Source organism: Camarhynchus parvulus, chromosome 2, assembly GCF_901933205.1.
Source record: "Camarhynchus parvulus chromosome 2, STF_HiC, whole genome shotgun sequence".
Taxonomy (NCBI): Eukaryota; Metazoa; Chordata; class Aves; order Passeriformes; family Thraupidae; genus Camarhynchus; species Camarhynchus parvulus.
In genome coordinates, this window is record NC_044572.1 from 34,678,077 (window position 1) to 34,696,962 (window position 18,886).

Below are 18,886 nucleotides of genomic sequence, written 5' to 3' on the forward strand. Positions count from 1 at the left end.
CCACTCATTTATGCAGGAGAGGACAAATCCTGGATTGGTTTATCTGTGCCTGCTTGTCTGGAGCTGCCTGTGCCTACCAATGGCTGGCAGGGTAAGGCTTGTTTTGGTCTCCACAGCCCATGACAACTTTCTTTTCTTTTCCTTTCTTCTAGGCCTGTCCCAGGTTCTCTGTCTTCACTACTGCACCTACACAACCGACAAAGACAGCCTATGCCTGCCTCTATGCCAGGCACCCTGCCCAACCCTACCATGCCAGGATCTTCTGCTGTACTCATGCCTGTAAGTTTTCTTATTTGGCTTTTTTTGCAGAGTGGAAAGTTGTGTTGTGTTTGATTCAATCTAAGCAGAGGTGAAAGTCTTCTGGGTTTTGTAAAAACCCAGTGTAATAAGGAAGCTGGACCTTCTTTGGTGCTTCACCTTAGACTGGAGTATTTCTGATTATGTTAATGGCATGCTAATTAGTGTGAGAGTGATTAGAAGCAGTTTACATGAAGCTACAATTTGTGATTCTCATACTTGTTCATGTAGGTGAGATCAGTATGCCTGTGATGGAACAAAAAGATTTTTCTGAATTCAGAAAAAAACTGGAAAAGCAATGTACATAAGTTATGTCAGTGAACTCTAAATGATCCTTTTGTGTGGGATCTAACCACTTAGAAAGAAATGTGATTTACTTTTCTGACCCGTTAACTTGCATTTATTGAGAAATAGGTAACAATTGCTGCTCATCTTTCATCATTTCTGGAGGGATAGGAATATTTCCCATCTTATGGAAACCAAAGAGCTGCTTTACAATTGTAACTTCAAATTTTAAATTATTTTAACCTTCTAACCTTTTCAGTAGAAGACATTTAGGCAGGTTAGGGGTGGAGAAAAGTAAGGATGGGGAAGAGGGGATGGAGAAAGGAGAAGTTTGTGCTACATTTCACTGTGCTCAGTTTGCAAGACAAACCTGAGAGCAACTGACCATGGGAGGGAAAAAAGCACTGCTTGTTCTGGCTTTGCTGGATCAAGGGGAACACTCCACAGAGATACAAAGATTCAGGTTTGGCTGCTGTTTGAGCAATCATTAATAAGTTATTAATTATTAACTGGTCAATAAGGCTCTCCTGGAATATCGATCAGGAAGTTTAACAAAAAAAAACGTTAAGACGTGTCATTGTGGGAATTTTTTTCTGGCATGATTCCCAAGAAACCCAAAATGCAACAAACATCCAGCAGCAGTGTAAGTTCAGTGGCTTCAGTCTGCTGCTGGGGAGCCCTTTGGGCAGCTTTCCTTGCAGAGGAGCAGGTGTGCTCTGGCTGTGAGCCCTGGAGGGACGAGCGTGGAGGCGAGCACTGTCAGCACTGGCTGCTCCTCCTGTCCCACAGCGCTCCTGAAAGGGCTGCAGGGGAGATGGCACTGGGAGCTGCTCCTACCCCATGGAGAAAGGGAAAGGGGACATTTTCTCCACCAGGGGAGAGTGGAATATTCACATTTCCCTGAAGCCCAGCACCCATTTTTGCAGGCATCATGGAGGATGGGAGACAACTCCTCACCACAGGGCACAAAAAAAATAGCTCCCCTGCTTGGATTGCTCAGAAGGACCCAAAATTTTCTTTTTTGTAAGAGCCAAAAATTCAACAGACTGGCTCAAAGCAAGGTGGGATGCTCAGCTCTGTCTGGAAGCAGCACCATAACCCTGTTTTACCACCCCTTACAAGGCCTAGCAGTGTTCAGGGCTTGTCTTTTTTGGGGGGAATACCCCCCAGGAAATTATTTTATAGAGGATTTACTGCCATTAGGTTTTGTTTGCATCACTCCCTCCCAGTCTAGTGAGTCTAGCTTGCAGAAAGGGCTCTAAACAGCCAGGAGAAGTTTTGCTTTGTTTTTTCATATCTCAGCAGTGCACGAAAGCTTCCCTTACAAGACGTGGAAAACTCTTCCCAGCTGAGCAGTCTGAGTGAAGGAAAATCAGCCAACTTGTTTTCCATGTGCTTGAGATTGTAGATTTTTATTTATGCTTTTAACAAGCTAAGTTGGGCTGCACCGGGAGGGGAAGCTGCAATTTTATACAGTGATGCTTTTAAAACCACTTAACTCTGAGTGTTGTTATACTGAAAGGGAGAAAATCATTACAAAAAAGTGCAAACCTGGGTGGCTGCTACATTTGTTTATTAAAGAAACCCTTTCTTTATAATTGGCTGTGAGTTTTCAGGGCCGGTTCTGATGAAACACACGCCTACGTGCATACACATATTCAATTCATGACACAGATTGTTATTTTCCCAGTCATGACTTGAAGAAATAAAGCTGAGTCCATTTAAATAGAAACCGAGAGTAAATTCTTGCAAATGTCTCCAGATGTTTTCAAAGCTTTTTTTTTTTTTTTTTAAAAGATGGAGCGACAAATGTCAATGAACTCCAACATCATGGGGATGCAAGGGCCGAACCTCAATAATCCGTGCGCTTCACCTCAAGTTCCCCCAATGCATTCAGAAGCCAAAATGGTAAAAATAGAACTTTTTAAAATTACTGTATTTTCTCATATTGCTGTTGCATACCATTTACCCAGACAGTGTGGGGGGGATGTAGCCAGACACTGCTTACTTCATTCTTAGTCATACATTATACTCTTTTTTAATATGCTGCAGTAAATTGTCTTTGTGTCTATGAACTTTCAAGTTGTTCTTACTCCTAACTGATCTCTCGGTGAGAGGGAGCTGAAGGATGAACTATCTGATCCATACTGTGCTAAATGGGATTTTTGGTGCAGTTCAGTAGAATTTAAGCAAATGGCCTGGTTGTTTCTCTAATGGCATCTGTGCTCCACAACTTGATCTAAAGAAAATTGTCAGTTAATAAAGAGTGCAGTTAAAGTGTGTGCTGCAGAGCCCTTGTCCTTTCCAGATAGGAGCACGGTGTGTCAGAGAAGCATACAAAATAATATCTATCTATCTATCTATCTATCTATCTATCTATCTATCTATCTATCTATCTATCTATCTATCTATCTATCTACCTATATATCACTGGGATATTTTCTTTTTCTGGAATGCAACAAAGGTGCTCCCATCAAAAAGAAATGTCAGAATTTGGACAAATGCAATTTATTTATACGAGTCAAATGTCATAACAAAAAAACGAAATTGTTTTTTAAAGTTGTTCTACATCTTAAAAGATCAAGGTGTCTCAGGCATATGTACTGATATAGGATTAATGTTGTTAAACTAAACTACGGGTGGATATATGTAAGTTTTCCCCAGCTTTATATGCACTCTTGTGAAGGTATTTGGGACTAATATCCTTGGAATCAAGTTATCAGTGTAGAAACGCTTTGGATTTTTAGTTTCATAATAGCCATTTGCTGCTGTCTAATGGAAATATGAAGACAGAAGTTTTTAGTTTTAACTCTGTAGGATTTTTATCCTCTTAATATATCTCATCATAGTGAAAAACAGGAGTAACTTCATTGAACTTTTTTCAGTGGCACTTTGCCAAGGCAAAATTGTCATAAGTGAGAGAGTGAAATCAAGCCGACAAAAATTAAGCAACCACATATTTTTATAACTTTCTACTTTTTTTGACTGGTGCAGCTTTTGAAATTGTTGTCATCCATCCTGAGGCAAAGAAAAATATCTGTTTGTCTGTAGGCATAGTGCATACAGGAGACTCTAGGTTAAGAGCAACAACATATACAAGTTTATTCTACCTCTGTTTTCTTAGGTTGGGTAGGTCATGCTTTTGCCTCACTGTTGGTCTGGGTTAGGCTGTTAACCCAACCTCTGTTAACACTCTTTCTAAAACCACATTCTGTAAACATGCAGCCATTTGGCCAGAAGAAGAAGGATAGCCAAAAATGCTGGCTCCTCCAGCCAAGGAAAACCTGTGGTCGAGAGTTCTCTCTGCTGTACCACACAGTGACGGTGACATGCCAAATGGCAACAGCATCTGCAGCAGAGCTTGTTAAAAACTTTCTGGAATAGGCAAGTGTTTTTTCAATGCAAGTGTTGCTGAGCCAAGCTAAATACTCCTTGGCTGAATAAATCCGAAACTGGCATCTGTTTTGGGGACTAAAGGTTCTGTAGTTTACTCTCTCCCCACACCCCCTGCCTCTTTTTTACTGGTAGTGTGAGGCTACTTAAGAACAAGATTAAATTATTGGTGCATATGGTGAGAATTCTGTGCTTTAATAACTGAAACTGTATTTTAATCCAAATTACCTTTTAGTCTGGGTAAGCAGGTTTTGTCCCTAAATCTAATATATGAAGGCATTTTAATGTATGAATAAATTGCTATCAGTTCCAAAATGTGGTGTAGTGAACAAACAGAACCTTTACTTCTGCCACTCTTCAAAGAGTAGAAAAAAATCTGCACATATTAACTCTCAAGAGGTATAACTCAGAGTTCCAGGACTTTTCCTATTTTCAAATGCAGGTTTGTAGTTTTAAAAATATTTTATATTTCTATATTCTAATTTTATATTTTGTTTCTGTATGAACATGCATGCAATATAAAAGGCTTCTTCATTTAGTCACTGCTTTGAGGAATAGGAATCTATTAAAAATACTCTGCCTGAAGTAGAAAAAGTGTAGGAAATTTTCAGAGCAAAATTATTTCTTACATGCAAATTCATGGATTTTAAATCACAATCATCTGTGTTACAGGGATATTTGTTCTTATTGTTAACTGATTCACTTTGCCTCATGCTTTCACATACTCTGGTGACTTTAAAAGTTAAAAGTGAGGATGCCTAGTACCTTATCAGATTGTGTCCTGCATTAGGAAAGAATTTCAGATTTCCCTGGATTCTGCTAATGCTATTACTGCTGGCACATTCAGCATTGCTTATGCCCTCTTTGGCTGCCCCACCCTGAGAAGAAGGGATGTGTCAAACACCAGGCAGAGTCATCTAAGATGCTTGTAGCTAGTGACTGAAGTAACTGGAGAAGGCCAGGGGACTTTGGGCCTGACTCACCAGGTGCCCAAATCCATGGGAGTATCAGCACTTTTGGGAGGCCTGTGTGAGAGAATGTGGGACAAGTTCCTCTAAATGTGAGATCCAGATGTGAGACCAGATCCTTGTGGCCTCGTGGCAGCATGTACCTGAGCAATGCAAGCACAGTTTGGCATGCAGCAGTCATAACACTGTTTGGTGACACATGTGACTTAACTTGCCTCTGTAAAACGCATGTGAATAAATAATATCTGTAGGGATGCTGTGTGATGCCAGATTTTTTAAAAAAAGCTGATAGATGGCAAAAGATTCACACCCTTGATTGTTTCATAATTGGTTTATATGTGGGAAATAGAAGCCAGTCTGATAAATATATACATTGTCTGATATACAAGCAGATCTACACACACATATAGAATATGTGTGGCATTAATGTAATGTTTCTATAATAAGCAATAGGTATTTTAATCGCCTTGTATCACCTGGCTTTTATGAAAAGCCACACTCTGCCACCCAAGGTGCTTGCTTCCTGGTTTAATTTTTTTCAGGAGAACATTCCATCAAATATTAAGGTATTGTGGATGACATCCCAGAACTGATTTAATTTATCACAGCAATCTCAGTTTCCCTCACAGTATGCCTCTCAATTACGTTATCACCTAATGCTTTAAAACTGTCCTAGTAAATGAATGAGTGAACATCTAAATCAATACTGCTTTCTTCTTAGATTCACGGACAAGTAGGTAAATGCTGCCCACCAAAAACACACATTGATTTTGTATTAAAATATATTGCACTGGAAAGAGGTGGAAACATATAGCTCCTTAGTGTACATGGTAAAAATATGGCAAAAATACGCAGAGTCGCACGTGTAGCATATTAACAGGTGGTTCAGTAGGCTGAAAGTATGATGAAGTTGGAACTGTTGGCAGTGCCTTTGCCTTAATATACTGCCTACACACAGCTTGGTTCTGCACTTTCAGAGTACTGGAGGTTTTAGAACTCGGAAGTGCAATACTGCGTGGATTACTGGAGCGAAAGATAAATAGTGTGCACTGAACCACTGGAAGCCTGTGTGACAGCAGGTCTTTTCCATGGAGCTGATGCCTTTCTATCTGAATTTTGCACAGCATTGATCTTTACCTGTAGAAATTTATGGCCTCTGAAAAAAAGGTATAAAAAGCAGACTGGCAATGAATTTAAAAACAGAGTTCTCAATTTAATCTATTATTTTTTTTCTTTTACAATTTCTGTCTGCCACTTGCTCGATAGGTAGTTTTATAAAATTTAAATTAAATGTTATATGTGTAGCTTGGCTGTGCCTATAATCCTGACAGAAGGTGTATGTTTCTTAAAAAAGAAAAGGAAAGATATTATTTCTGTATCAGAAACACATAGGACTGTGGGCTGTTGTTTTTGACTTGTAAGCTTTACTAGGCTGAACAGCAAAAAAATTAAAAAAAATAAAATTTGAAAGTGTCTGTCAGGTGAAAGAGTGAAAACACAACCAGAAAAAAAAGTAATAACCAAACCTCCTAATATACCTAAGAATGCACGACAGTTTTGCCAGAGGAGGAGAGAAGTGAAAGAAATTGCAGTGTCATTAGCACTAATTTTTATTCAACTTAATTAGAGGTAAGGGTCCCGATTTTACTGGTGGCTGTGTAAATTCCAGTGCAAGCATCACTCAGCTCTCCATCCCTGAGGAAAGGCCAAGCTGTCTGCAGAGACCTGGCTGCATTTTTGTATGGCTCTAAGACAAGCATGTCTCCCTATCTGCAGGAACACAACAGCCAGCCAATGGGAAAGGCTTGGCCACAAAGGTCCAGGGCTTCCATCCGGTGCAGATTATGGTCTGAGTTTGGATGGAGTCTTCTGCTGCTCCTTGTTTTACAAATAAAATTTTGTTTTACAAATAACATGTGCCCATGAGCTATGATGGTGCAACCAGCACAAAGAGAGAAGCAGCTGGTGGAAGTTCTCACCCCAGCCCTGCTTTGGTGCTCGTCTCGGCCATTGCAGCAGCCCTTGGATGTGGAAGCAAAGAATGCTGCCCAAACCGCGGTGGCTGGGACAGCTGGTGGCCTTGGGAAGGACATCCCTCTGGATTCCTGCTCTGGGCCCAGGTTTGCAAGGTTTCCATGCTGATTTCAGGCAAGGGGCTGAAATAGGCAGCCCAGGCAGGATCAGAGCCACTGAAACTCTAGTTTTGGATACTTCACACTTTGTGACTGAATATACTTTGTTGAACAAAATAGATGGTTTGAAGTCTATCTTTTCCTATCAAGCTCTCTGGGAATGGAATCATTTTAGTAGAACAGCACATACTGCTTCAGGGCCAGAAGGCTTTTCTTTGCATGGATTCTGGACGGCTGAGCAGAAAGAAAAATGTTGCATCTCTGAAGAACTTTCAACAGCAATTGCTCGTCTTGTACTTCACAATAAAGCAATGAAAGAAGCATAAGAGGAAAAAAAAGTGCAAAGCAACATCTTCCAAATAAAAAATAGAGTTGTGATGAAATTTCCTGTATCAGTAACTGAGAAGTGTTTTCACAGGAGGGACTGTTGTATAGTTAAAACCCACAGTGCTTTGGCAACTGTTGACAAAACTAACTATTCTGAAATAGTATCTCCTGTTATATTTGTGATTATGTTTCAAAGTCCTCAAAGCCAAATTTTCAGTGTGCTCCTGATCTGTGCTTTATAACCATTCCTGGGCAGTAGCTTTGCCTGCAGACAGTGTGCCTTGCTGTGGATTAAGGTATTATTGTGAGAGGTGAAGATAATAATATTCTGGTTTATTTACTGAAACAGGACCTTGTACCCATCATGCCTAAATTCTGGATTATGTACTAGACTGGGTAGGAGCTAGTTCTTAAGTAGTCAGTGGCTCAGTAAGTTCACTAGAGAAGCAAAGCGGTTCAGTTACTTAGAGGTGCTGCGAATATGTGCCGAATATCTGATTTTGCTTCTCCCGAGTGCATAAGAATTGCGTTGCTTCTCACAGGCACAAGTTGTAACAATTCCCTGCATTTTTCTTTCTTTGTGTCACTTTATCCTGTGGTGATCTTATCAGCACTATTTCCCTAGAAGAACTTGGATTTTTATTATTTTGTTTGCCTTGATTCAGCTGGGTGTTAAAGTGACCTCGCTTTCTCCCCCACCCACCAGCCCTCACCCTGTCTCTTTCTCCCTGTTTCTCCACCACCCTCTTTCCTTAGAGGATTTACTGTCTTTGTAGATTTTTTTCTCTTTCTCGTTTTCTCCCCAGTGTCCACCCTGATTTTGTAACCATAGTAATAACTGAAATACAATCCCAGTATTTGCTTGCTGTGGCTATCATCTAGCTCAACAGATGAACTGTTGGCTTTTGTGTGTCATAAGGTTTTGAAACTTAAGTCCGATACATCCATATATGTAGGGGTAATTTGTTTGGTGCACGACTGTCCCTAACAGAAAAGGTTTTGTTTGTGGAAAGTTGTGTGTCAGTGGGTGCTGGTGCAAGTAAAAGCAAGCCCCTACAATAGTGAAGCCAGGGAGGGAAACTGCAAAAATAAAAACATGGTTGCATTACAGGGAAGTTCTGCTTCACACAGATGTATTTCAGTCTCTTTCTTGGAATATGTACAGCTTTCATTTTCCAGGATTTTTGCAATATCCACAAATAATAGAAATTGTTTTGAGCTTCAGGCCGTTGCACATTAAGCCCAACATTTGATTGGGATGTGCTAGTGCATCTCATGGCAAGTGGGTGGGGGAGGCGGTTTTGCACACTTTACCAGCCCCATATTTTAACCACTGAGGACACAAGAGCTGGAAGAAAAATTCTCATGGCAATAAATTTCTTCTTTATGGACAGGCTTAAAAAGTATTTTCTAAAAACTATGCAGTAGCTAATGAAGCAGTTTATTAATTATGGTAGCCTTCCTATGAAATAAATAATTTCAAACTGTTGAACTGAGAGAGAAAATTGAAGTGACTCACTAGAGGCCACACAATTTGTCAGTGGAAGAGCTGAAACAAGCACAGAAGAATTTCTGGCTGCCAGTTCCAGAAAACACAATTTCTGTCTGAGAAAAATTTATGTATATTTTGTTTTCAACTTAATATTAATGTTGGTAATATCAGTATAATTGTTGAAATACGCTACTTTTTCATGAGTAGTGGAGAATGAGGAGACTGAACTCCTCAAGCTTACAGGGAGTGCAGGCTCAAATTTAGGATTCAAATCTGAATGACGGTGGTGCTTTGTGTTTGGATTTAATGCCCCTGAAATTTCCTGAACTTTACTGATGAGATTTTGGCTCAGAATGACAAAAATTAACTGATCTTCTGAGACTTCTGTCATCTGAGATGATGGAAGCCTTGTGAGATCAGCTTCCCTGGCATCGTGGCTTTCACTGAAATCTCAGGAGGGCACTTACTTTCACATAATGTCAACCATATCCAAACCAGGACTAAAGAATACCCCTGCAGAGCTCCTTGTGAGATCACAGACATGTTTGAAACCCTGCTACAAGCTGTGTGCAGTCCGAGGGAATGTTCACAGCATTTGTTGTTTATTCTGTCAGCTATGGCCGGTGACACTTCTCAGTGCTGGGAAGGATATACACTGTTCTCCAGATGTTCATTAAGGCAACTCCTCATTTATGTTCAGAGGAGGTAATTTAAAAACTGGGACAGGCTGGGTCTCCCACCCTGGAAACACTTACGCAGCAAACTGTGCTCAGCTCTGGTTTTTACTAGCAAATTTCTGGCCAGTAAAGTTTATCTGAGATTTTAGTGTATAAAATGCTATAAATAATCTTCCCAAATGTGCTCTGTAGTCAGACTGCATGGGATGCAGCATAGTTAGTTGTGTCCTCTGCACTCTGCATCCCCTTTATTCTGACTGCTGCACAGCCCACTTTATGGGATGCCCCCCAGGGGACCTGAGCTGCCTTTACTCCATTAGTTGCTCATGTGCTGAGGACTGACTCTGGCAATGTGAGCGCATCCAAGTTACTCTGCTTTAGATAGTTCCCTTCATTTCAAAGAAGACAGTGAAATACTGGACATTGCTGGAATATTGCAGAGGTGGGGGGAACATGGACTTTGACCAGCTGAAGGCGAATTAGCATGAAGATTTGACTAAAATACTGTCGGGTTATTTAGGAATAGAATTCAATTTATGCAAAATGTTCCTCTTCTATTCATGGCGTGCTTTTTTGTCCCCCCATTTTTTATATTAAAGTCACAGTGAAACCAGCTCTTTTCATATTGAAAAAATGTTCCACAAATCTTACTTTAAGATAATATCAGATTCTTCATTTTGTAACAATATCAGTGGGGAAGAATTTTAATTTAGGATTGTTATCTTCATAATGTATATTTTCATTCATGAAAGCTTGGTCTTAAAATTATGTCATTAAAAAAAAAAAGAAAGCTCTTGTAAAATAGAAAACAGTAGACAGGATTCCTGCAGTTTTGTTATTCAGTTTACTGGAAATTATTTAAAACCAAATGTCCACCTTTTCACTGCTACTCCTCTCCATTTTAGTTTTCCAAAATGAGTGCTCAGAAAGGAGACAAGCCCCATAAGCAACTTAAAATAGAATTTCATTATCCTCTACTTTTATAATATCAGAGTCAAGAATTTTAGTATAGTCAAAGATTACTTTTCTAATTTAGCCCTGATCCTCAGCTATAAACGTGGATGAGTTGACTTCAAATGAGTTGTATGTTTTTTGCATCAGCTGAGGACCTAGTTTATACTTCTGAATTTCAAAATTTCCTTTAGGCAACATTTGGCCCTTCCAGAATTTGATACTGACAGGTAAGCATTTTGTTTATTTTGGTTTTAACTTTTTTTTTTGTTTAGAATTCATATTCTGTATTTTACAGAATGTTCTGCAGACTACATACATTCTGACTACAGAGCATGTGTGGGAAGGTTATTCCTAGCATTTTATGCACTAAATATTTAATACATATTTGCCTGTTATTCTTGCACATTGGTGTTTTGACAACTGCTCCAGAATCTCATATGAACTTTATCTGACTTCACTTTTCAACTCAGCTTCCTGTAGGTGTTCATTACATAATATTTAAGGATACATTATTTTCTCTAATCCCCAGAATAATACCAGATGATTTTTATAATTGATTCATCATACCAGACAACCACCATCAATTTTGTGACAGTTATTGGTATCTGTCCCTAGTGATTCATAATGAAAAATTGCCAGATATTTCTTTGAAAGTGATGGATGATTCATGTTGTTATATTTAGGTCACATTATTCTGGAATGTTTAAATTAGACTACAAGCCACCTTTGAATATACACGTGCAAACATAGAGTACATTTTTAGTTTCCCATCTGGAAATACATATAAAGTCCAGGACTGTTTGCAAGTCACGAGAAATATTGTTATCTTTTTATTTTGGTATTTCAGTTCACACTCATACTAATATGAAAAGTTTAGTAATGGCATATCCTCAATACTGCCCTTAAATGCCAAGGTTACACATGAAGTCCAATGGGATCTAGCAAATGTTTAAACTTTTATTAAAGCCCAAAGCCTAAAATAGACTTTACTAGACCTGTACAAATTATTTTAAATTATGTAAATATTTTTAATATGTCTGGCTTCTGACAGAACACTACTATACACTGAAGTATGACATTTGCCTTACTGTGCCAACTTTTTAGGTTTTTTTTTTCTTCCCAAAATACCTAGCATCATTACTGGATTTGACTAGAGTCTGCTTTATGTGCTGCTTGTGGTTCAGGAGAAATATATGTGAAGAGGATGGACTGTGTTCCCTGACTGTTAACAGAGGCTCTTTAGCATGAGGTTAAGCGTGAACGTTGTTTTGGCTGCCAACAAAGCGGCCAGGAGATACCCAGGGTAGGGGTGGGGGAAGTCCTGATCTGCTTTCCATCTAATGGACGTGTGCAGCTGCTCTGCAGGCTCTGCAGGCTGGTGTTGGTGTGCAAGTGTGTGACTATGTCAGAGAGAAAACTATTTATTTGGAGGTTTGTAACAGATACTGCTCTAACTTCATCTTCCAGGAATTTTATTAGATTAAAAAATACTGCCAAAACATTAATATATGGATGTGTACAAAATCTGGAGTTTTGAGTTCTTCATTTAAACTAGAGGCAAATATTCATTCAATATTCATTAAACTAGAGGCAGTCGTAGGTGATAGTAAGAGCTAGCAGTCTGAAGAGCCCTAGGTTTATTGGTCAGACGTTTGAACGCGTGCATGTTTGTGCATGTGTCCATTTTTTTTCCTGTGGTTATGGTGGGTTTTTTTCCTCCTCCATTCCATGCAATTTTGCTCTGCAAGCATAATCTTATCTAGGAGTGTTTGGGTAATTTTCTCCATCTATTTATTTGCATATTACCTTATCTTCTGTTTAGAAACCACTTTTCCTGAAATACTTTAGAATGCCGAAGAAAAATAAAAGTCTGAAAATCCATGTGTGTTATCCAAAGAACACTTACTAACACTTAGGGTGGCTACCATTTGCACAAAGAAAAAGCAATTTGTTCGGCTATGTGAATTTGCTGGGGCTTGTCAGTCTTCTAAATCATGTTAGTGGTGGATTAGTTTGATTGGAAACTTGATCCAAGCAAAGTTTGAATTTGTTGCATACCAAGTTCCCAGAGGTAATATAGAGTTTATGTGAAAAAAGGTATATAACCACATAAGTATTGAAAATTAAAATAGAAATGAATTGCCCTTGGTGAAATTTGTGGTTACTGGGATTGTTCAAGGATACTGAAATCTTTCATTTAAATAAGAAATAAGAAAATAAGGTAGCTTAATCTCATTTAAAGATTTTAGAAACTAAAACTTCCTTTTCTACTACACTTAAAATTCAATATGTGTTTATGCTAGTCTTAGTAAAACTGGTATATGTGACTCATGATGCTAGTTTAATACTGCCCACAAAAATCCAAATAACATAGCTATGACTTGTAGTACCCATCCAGTATGTTCTTTCCTCCTACAGGAGGGAAGGAGGAAAGCTATCCCTAGGGCTTCTGGTCACTGCAGCCTGAGTGATCTCCAGATGGATGAAGTAACCCTTAACTTCCTCCTGTCTTTGGTATTTTCCTCCATAGTGAAAAAATCATGAACATGCATTTCTCTGGAGCCTGTAAGGTCTCCCTGCAGGGACTTCTCAGGTCTGAAGTAAAAGTGAAGCTCTCTTGAGTTGCAGGTGTGAAGGACATGATAAGGAACTAGGATTAAGTCCTGGATGTCTTCAAATAGATTCTAAATTCTGTTTAAAAAAAAATCAGCTGTAGAGCCCAACAGGCACTATTCAGGCTCTATTCAGGCTCCAGGTGCTTCCAGTGCTGATACTAGGCCACCATACCCAGCAAAGAGAGACAGACAATAGTCCTGGTGCTCCTGAGGTGAAGGAGCATATGTGTCATCTCTGCAGGCACAAAAGCAGGACCCCTTCCCCCACAGTGTTTGTGACAGACTGAGAGCCCAGTTCTCATCAGCCGACATCTCCTGACCCTTCCCAAGCCTTGGCGTAGGGTAGGCAGGAGCTGGTGCTGGGCTTTGCTTTGCAGGACAGCCAGCAGTTCATCCAGGTCTCTGTGGCTGCTCCTCTTCTTTGATGCAGAAAGCCACTCAGGACACACCCCCAAGCCCCTCTCTGCTTTTACACACCCAGCAGGTAATGTTAGCATGGTATCAGTGAAAACTCTACCTGTCCACTTGAATCTCTGTGTACATCTGATGTATCTCCCATAATAAATCATGCACTTGGAGGAGCAATAACAATAGCTGAGATTCTTGAGACAAGAAGAGTCACATTACCAGAAGCACCAAAAAGGCTGATTAAAATTAAATCGTAGCAGACAACAGTTGTGTTACAAAGGAAGGCTCGATTACAGCCAAATCACTTTCTTTGCTAACCTCTGACTTATTTATTTCTCCTGCATGCTGCAGTCTGCATACTCTTTCTGATTGTAATGAGCATTAATTGATTAGCTGGATCTATGAAGAGCTTGAGCACTCGTAAGTACTATCCCAATGGGTACACAACTAAATAGTTTATGAGGTAATTAGTATTTTAATGCCTTTTCTAATGAGCCTTTTCAGTAATGAAATCTCATGAGAACATTATTGGTTCATATATATTTCTTCAGACAAAACAAAAGGTAAGCTAATGATATTAAGAGATTTTAAAGCTAGTTTATAAAATGGTTTTCAGTAACTTATTTTTGAATGCTTGCCTTGGTTCATTTTGCTTTATTAAAAAAAAAAAAGACATCTTAGTTTTTTTCCCTGCTCTGCCTCTTGCAGTCCTCTCTTTTGACAGAATTCTTACACTATACTGCAATTTCAAATAATTGGGATAATTTCTGAGGCTGCCACCTGATCTCCTAAGCTCAGCTGTAAGTAAATAATACCATACTGTCTGAGAGTGTTGTTTCAGATGTGTTCTCATCCTGGAAAAAAAAACCAACTCTGTGCCTGGCTGCACAGTGCCTTGGATTTATGACTCTGTCAAGTTTGATAGAATGACCAACCTCCACAAAGATTTTCAATGTCAAGCTGAGCTCTATTCTGGAGGCTTGAAAGCAGCACAGAACTTGCAACCATACAGGCAGTCTTCAGCTTTTTTGTATATACTCCATTTTACCTATGTTTAATCCACAGTGGAAAGGACAAGTCCTTTGCCTTGAATTTTATTTTTCTGATACCTAAGAGAAGACAGCAGAATATTGCTTTTCTGCAAAAAGATTTTTTAGTGTATGAATGGCTCATTTTATTATTGGCCACAGAGATTTTTTGTTCTCTGGAGATCACAAGGTCTCAGTAGCTTTTATGTTCTCATCTCTCTTAGGGCTCACTTCTAGATGGAAAGCGCAGTCTTGTCCTGGGTGGAATTTCAGCTGCAGTTTAACAGCGGATAGAAATGGGGGGAAACTGCCTGAGCCAAACACTGAGGCATCTGCATTTTAGAAACATGTTTCATAAATTAGTTTTATATCAGTGAAGCATCTGTGTTTTGGAAACCTGTTTCATAAATTAGTTTTACATAATCTAGGTGATGTATGCCTTGAAATGCTTTAGAAACTTCATTTAAGTTTAGGGATGTACAAATCCTATTTAATATTAGAGGCTGTAGGAATAAAACTGTAAGAAATTCCCCTATACAGCTCTCATTATGTAATGTAAGATGTAATGAGTCTAATTCATCCTTAGGGTGTCTTTAATGGTGTCAGCACAGTTTTGCAAAGGATAGATTTGGTCTAGGTACATCACCACCATAAAACCTGTCTTCCACTGGCATTTCTCTCTGTCTCCAAAGCTTTACTGAGACATGTCACTATGATATATTACTTTTTGATGACTCTAAGTTAGTAGTAGCATGGGTGTTGTTTTCTTCAAATGAATGTAAAAAGCCCCATTTCCAATTACAGCAACCCTTAAAGCCCCCTCCAGAACACAGAGAAATGGTGTCTTTGGCTTAATGTGTGTGACACTGCTTGCAGTACCATGCATTAGCAACATTTATGAGATGAAGAACGCCCAACACTGACCACTGCTTTCCACATTGCCTGCCATCTCCACGCCCTTTTGCAACTCAAAACCCAACAGCGCAGGCGAGGGTGACGCCTCCTGTGTCAGCGCCCGCAGATTGTCAGGCTCTCCGTGCTCACCCACGGTGTGCTGGAGCCCTCTTGTCAAGGCACAGCCCAGCATACTTTGAGGATGGGAGCTGAACAACCTAATCTGTTCCCTTGGCTAGGATGAGGTAGCTTCTTGTGTCCGCGTTAAGGGTTTGTTCAAAATGCAGAGTGAATCAGATTTGCCTGCCTTTGCCTCCCGAGGTGAGCCAGCCCTGGCTGCCCTGGGACCCTCTGCATGGTCTGCAACCCCACAGGCTGCAACCACACTAGGGCCCAGAGAAGCAAGTGCAAGAGAGAAGGTGCAAACCAGGTTACCAGCCCAAGAGCAGAGGAAAAATATCCTCAGAGAAATATTTTGGTTTCCATTCTGGAAACTTCACAGAGGGTGTTTCTGCTCTATATTCAGAAGCTTCCTTAGGGGACAAATGATCCCTCATCTGTCTGAGGGTAGGAGCTCCTAACTGCCTGGTTTTCATGGCCTTTGGACTTTGCTGAACACTAATGGACACAGTAAGAATTAAATTGGGGTGGTGGGAACACCAGTTGCCAGATGTTGCTTTTGATTTGGTAATATTTCTTTTAAACTTGAAACGGGCTGCAGTTGTTTTCCTTACTTTTTCAGAGACTCTCTCTATTTGTTTGTGCTTCCTGAGTCATCACCTGTCTTTGCCAAGACTTTATTATATCTAACAAAAGGTATATTATTGATGCCCTGTGGCATGCACAAAGCCTTTCTATGAACTCCACTAGACATGTGTTCCTTCCAGATTCATTTTGCTTCCTGTCTCTGCTCCTGAGCAAGTCCCTGCTCCAGGCTCTGCTCTGACAGTGTGTAAATGCTCAGCAGGCTTTGACACCTCATGCACTTGAAAGCACAGCTTTCTCAGCTTTTGATGCATTTTGATCAGTCCTCTTACCTTTCTATAATAACACATATGTATATACAGGTAGGCACTGAAGAAGAGTCTCTATTAGAAATTCTTGGAAAGAGTAAAAGAAGCTTAAAAGAGAAGTTTGCCACTCTTTCTTTCTCCTCCATGTGTTTACCATGAGGTCATGATTAATGGCTTTGGTGATGTTTGGCGGGCAGAAATCACTTGTATGTTCAATTCAGGAAGACCTCTGAATCGGCAGGGCCAGGAGAACCGGCAGCTCTGGGGCTGGAAGGACCCATGATGTCATCTCATGTGGCCACAGGGGACACAGCTATTACTTCTTCAGGCATTATTCTTGGATAGCACTAAGGTGTGTGGGTTTTTTTGGCCTTGAAAATGCCTTAATTCTGCCCTGAGCAATGGAAAGATTCCCTGCCCTCAGGGGAGGCTGTTTAGGATGGAGTGAGTCTTAATGTGCAGGACAGGGGGCTGTTGAGGCCGTGCATGCAGGACAATCAGAGGACTCTGGACTTTGCCAATACACTTCTAGGGATGCAAACTGAGTGCAAAGGAATGAGAACCTCTAAATTAAGTGTACTTGAAACAAAGCTACTATGAGATGGAGAAGTATACACAGTAGAGAAATAGGATATCTTGACAGTTATTCATGGCTTTCCTGGGATGTGTTAGACTGTACAAACTCACTGCCATTGTGTAAGTGAAACTCTAGATTCCCTGAGGCCATAAATGTTACTAAAATTTAAATTCTTTTGCTTTGAAGAAAGAAAAGGAAAAAGTAAATTTATTACAGTAGTGTAACGCTTGTCAGTCCCACTTATAAAGGAATTATGAAAAACATATAATTTAAGAAATTATGGACGAACTCATAATTTTGTGATAATTTCCTTCCTTCCATTTTGAGAATATATATTTTCTATATAGAGGGAGGAGTGGAGTTGAACCTCCCTGGAGGTTCAAACCTGGAGTTTTCAGCCTCTTGTTTCAGTAAAAGAAAATGCTATTCAACACATGTTGGACAGTCTGTCTGGTGTCACTGAGAAACTCTGCAAGAGATATGCTATCTCTGTTTTGCTTTTAAGCTAAATGAACACATTCAGAAGGCATGGATAGTGTAAGCATGGTATTCTCAGGAAATCTTATTTTCTTACAATCTACTAAATTTTAATTCAGAATAATTGTGTTGTATTTACAGTTCAATTTAGATAATGTTTACTAGTGTTTACATATTGTTCCTGGCTAATAGATGGCAGATATAGAATAAAATTAAAATACAGAGAATCCAGGCAATAAACATCCCAGTTCACAGTTAGTCTGTGAGTGTTTGTGCTTCTTCATATTGTGATTTCAGAATCTAATTAAGCAGATGCTCAAGTAGCTTGGTGATCCAAGTCTTAAATTGCTCTATTAAATTACTTTCCCCTATCTGAATGAGCTTAAGTGTCAAGGATAAATTTACAATAAAGAACAAATATTTAGGATGAAAAGAATGACATCAACTAAACCACCACAAAAAGCCAGAAATAAACTGTTAGCTAACAACATAAAAGTCATGCAAACTAGAAATGTGGGAGAAGTACATTATACAACAGGATTGCTTATTGTGAAGAAGATAGAGCAAAAGATATGCCTAAATGCCTGAACTGTTTTCTGGGAATATGGCAATATTTTGCATATTATATTATTATACATAGTAATGCAGGTGTTGCTACATTACTAAGTAGGTTCATTTCCTTTCCCACCTGTCTATTGCTTCTAAATATAACATTATCCCAGTGCATTTGGGAGGACAGGAAACAGCTAGTAGCATATAATTTAAACTAAGTAGGAGGAATATCCTAGTTTATATGTAAATAAAGTAAAAATCAGGGATATCTTAAGTTGTAATGTCTCTTTATGAATATCACAGCTTTATTTCATTAATAGTGTTATTCCTCAGCAAAGAAAAAAGGATTTCTGGATTTGTAAATGAAGCTGAAACCGTGGGGTTCGCAGTATGAGGGCCACCCTGAGTACAATGTCTGCATTAATCTTTGCTCCTTGCACAGAAGGCTGGAGCTGCCTGCCAGAGCTAATGAATGGATTCTGACTCTGCCACGTTAGGCTATTACCAAATACAAAGGCTGGTCACACATTATAGTTTGTCTGATGGCTTCAGATATAAGCATTAGAAAAACATTTGTTCAACAGCAATAATTAGTCAGCGACAGAGGCAAGTTTTACAGATTGCTTTGGAGCACTGAGGCAAATGCGACTTTCTGTGGGAAAAAGCGTGTTGCCTGTCTAGTGATTCATAAAAAGCATAAAAAGGCACTTCAGTTGCATCTCTTCTAAAGGTGAGACCAAACCACAGCATTTCTGCAAAACCCTAATATCCCCAGTCTTTACTGCAAACACTGTAGT

At 39.5% G+C, this 18,886-nt stretch overlaps 1 protein-coding gene across 7 annotated transcripts in view; it reads left to right on the top strand.

Moving 5' to 3' along the window:
* The window catches only part of CREB5 (cAMP responsive element binding protein 5), a 256,976-nt gene that overhangs the window by 182,399 nt on the left and 55,691 nt on the right, over positions 1–18,886 (top strand). For all 7 annotated transcript variants that reach the window (XM_030967720.1, XM_030967729.1, XM_030967693.1 and 4 more), the window contains 2 exons: positions 153–279; positions 2,380–2,490. In XM_030967720.1, the coding sequence (XP_030823580.1) occupies positions 153–279; positions 2,380–2,490 (238 nt within the window). The remainder of the gene's footprint in view (positions 1–152; positions 280–2,379; positions 2,491–18,886) is intronic.